Source organism: Sinocyclocheilus grahami, unplaced genomic scaffold (genome assembly GCF_001515645.1).
Source record: "Sinocyclocheilus grahami isolate Dianchi unplaced genomic scaffold, SAMN03320097.WGS_v1.1 scaffold824.1, whole genome shotgun sequence".
In the NCBI taxonomy this organism is placed as follows: domain Eukaryota; kingdom Metazoa; phylum Chordata; class Actinopteri; order Cypriniformes; family Cyprinidae; genus Sinocyclocheilus; species Sinocyclocheilus grahami.
The window spans coordinates 387923-390442 of NW_015506003.1; the positions used below are offsets into that span (position 1 = coordinate 387923).

The 2520-nt window shown below is 36.2% G+C and overlaps 1 protein-coding gene across 2 annotated transcripts in view; it reads left to right on the plus strand.

Annotated features, from left to right (window-relative positions):
• The window catches only part of LOC107562470 (NF-kappa-B essential modulator-like), a 6692-nt gene that overhangs the window by 3007 nt on the left and 1165 nt on the right, over positions 1–2520 (plus strand). The window contains exons 6-11 of one of the 2 annotated variants that reach the window (XM_016247109.1): positions 418–479; positions 675–722; positions 1692–1794; positions 1902–2017; positions 2101–2253; positions 2354–2444. In XM_016247109.1, coding sequence (XP_016102595.1) covers positions 418–479; positions 675–722; positions 1692–1794; positions 1902–2017; positions 2101–2253; positions 2354–2444 — 573 coding nt within the window. The remainder of the gene's footprint in view (positions 1–417; positions 480–674; positions 723–1691; positions 1795–1901; positions 2018–2100; positions 2254–2353; positions 2445–2520) is intronic. The other variant, XM_016247110.1, reaches the window with a different exon arrangement.

A 2520-nucleotide genomic window follows, 5' to 3' on the forward strand; every position in this document is an offset into this window, starting at 1 on the left:
CAGTGTCACATGATCCTTCAGAAATCATTCTGATATGTTGATTTACTGCTCAAGAAACATTTCTTAATGATATCAACATTTGTGATGCTTTTTCTGGAAACTGATAAATTTTTTAAAAGGATTCTTTAAATAGAAATGTCAAATCAACAGCATTTATATGAAATAGTAATCTTTTATAACATTATTAATGTTTTTAATGTCACTTTTGATCAATTTAATGCATCCTTGCTGAAAAAAAAAAATCTTGCTGACCTCAAACTTTTGAATGGGTCTATAACACATCACACCACAGGACACTATTGTTACTGGTGTTCTTACAAAAAGTTAAATAGCTAATGCTGTTTAGATTTTATTACACTTTGGTTGAGCTTAGGAGGTAATTCACTTCTGTTAATTGATTCATCCTTTCTTTATTAGAATGTTGGTGTTACTGAAGAGTCAGTTCAGCAGACATGTGCTCTCACCGTTCCTGCAGAAAGGTAGTCTCAGATGTTCAGTTTACACTGCTCTTTCTCCCTACAGGCTGTAAAGAGCTGATAGTGATCCTCCCTCAACTCTGCATGCTTGGTTTCTATTGTAAAAAATCTCAAAGTGCTTCGGCTTCCTCTCTATTAATGTGAATGGTTTGGAATCTCTCTTTTCTGTCTTCTGTCTTGATCCATTTGTCTGCTTAGCTCTCACTTGGCTAAACTAACTGAGCAGCTTCAGGCTACACAAGGCAGGTGAGGGGAACTATATCTCTCTGTGTGTGTGCTCGAGTGTCCATCCCCCAATTGGTGTTCCCAGAACACGGTGTCTGTGACTGGAATGAGACAGATGCACTGTTTTGACATTTGATATTTCAAATTTAGACTACTGTTCAGAAGTCAGAAGTTTAAATAAAGAAATGAATACTTTTATTAATCAAGGACCCATTAAATTGTTTAAAAGTGACAGTAGAGACATTTATGATATTACAGAAGATTTTATATGAACTTTCTATAAATTAACTTAAAATTTTGAGAAAACATTAGCAGCACAACTGTTCATTCATGTGACACTGGAGACTGGAGTAATGGCTGCTGAAAATGTAGCTTTGCCATCACAGAAATATATTTAAAACTATATTCAAATCGAGAAGAGTATTTAAAATGTCACAATATTTCCGTTTTTACTGTGTTTTTGATCAAATAAATGCAGCCTTGTTGACCATAAGAGACCTCTTTGAAAACATTTTTAAAAATCTTACCACTCCCAAACTTTTGAACAGTAGTGTATAATTATTTTTGTATTCATATATTTTAGAAATAAGGAATTTGTAATGTTATAAGTATTTATTTTGTTATTTATTTATTGGCATTTATATATATTTTTTATTGGAGTTATAATGAATATAGTAAATATAGCAAACAAGTGCCTAGCTCACATAAAGAGCTTGTTGTCTGTCTCTCAAATGTAAGAAAATGGCCAGAATTTGCATCTAGGCAAGTACTTTAAAGAAGATAAAATATAAGAGAGTTTGATTTGTTTAACATTTTGGTCATTACATATTCCCCACACTTCTGTTTTTTACTACTTCTTACTTTTACTTACTGAAATGTAGAAAATACTTATAATAAGGAATCAGTTGGTGTCCAAACTAGTAGTGCATTTGGTGGTGAACTGCAGTAAGATGGACGGTTAATTCTGTTTCTGTCTTTGCTGTGATGTAGGTACAGGGAGCTCCAGGAGAAGCTGGACTGCCTTCAGAAGAACTCTGTGCAGAGAGACAGAACTGAGGCTCTACTCAAACAGAAAGAGAAAGACTTTATTCAGGTACATAAACCTATGATTCAGTAGGCAAATGCCACTTCTTTCTATGCTGAGCTGTGGCAGTATTCGCAGTAGTCTGGGATGAGTAATCATCATCTTTGTGTTTGTAGCTGACAAAGGATAGTGAAGCTCTGAGAGCTCAGGTCACGTCCCTACTCGGTGAGTTGAATGAACGACAAAACTGGCTGGAGAAAAGTGAAGCAGAGAGACAAATTTTAGAGGATAAGTGAGTGAATCTCTTAGTCCTTGTGTATGTGTTTGTGAATGAGAATCAGCAGCTATGTGTACGAGACCTGTTTGATCCCTCAGGTTGTGCAAGAAGACCGAACGCCTGCAGATTTTAGAGAGAGATATGGAGCAACAGAAGAAGCAGCACAGTGTGACAGTGGACAATCTTTTACTGCAGACACAGAACCTAGAAACTGCACTGAAGAACGAGAGGCTAGTCATAGTGGAGGAGAGGTGAGTTTAGCTGGTTGGAGAGCTCTGTAACAAACGCAGCGTCCTTTTTTCTCATTGTTGTATCAGTAACCCACAATTCCTGTTGCTCTTCCTCATCTAGGAGGAAGCTGGCCCAACTCCAGCATGCATACACATGTCTGTTTCAGGATTACGATAAAAAACTTAAAAGTGAAAAGCAAGCCAATCAGAGGGTAGGTATCTGCTGTTTGTTTTTTTTGTGTGTTATTTTTTGTTATTAAAACAGAATTTTCAGCATTTCCATGTGTG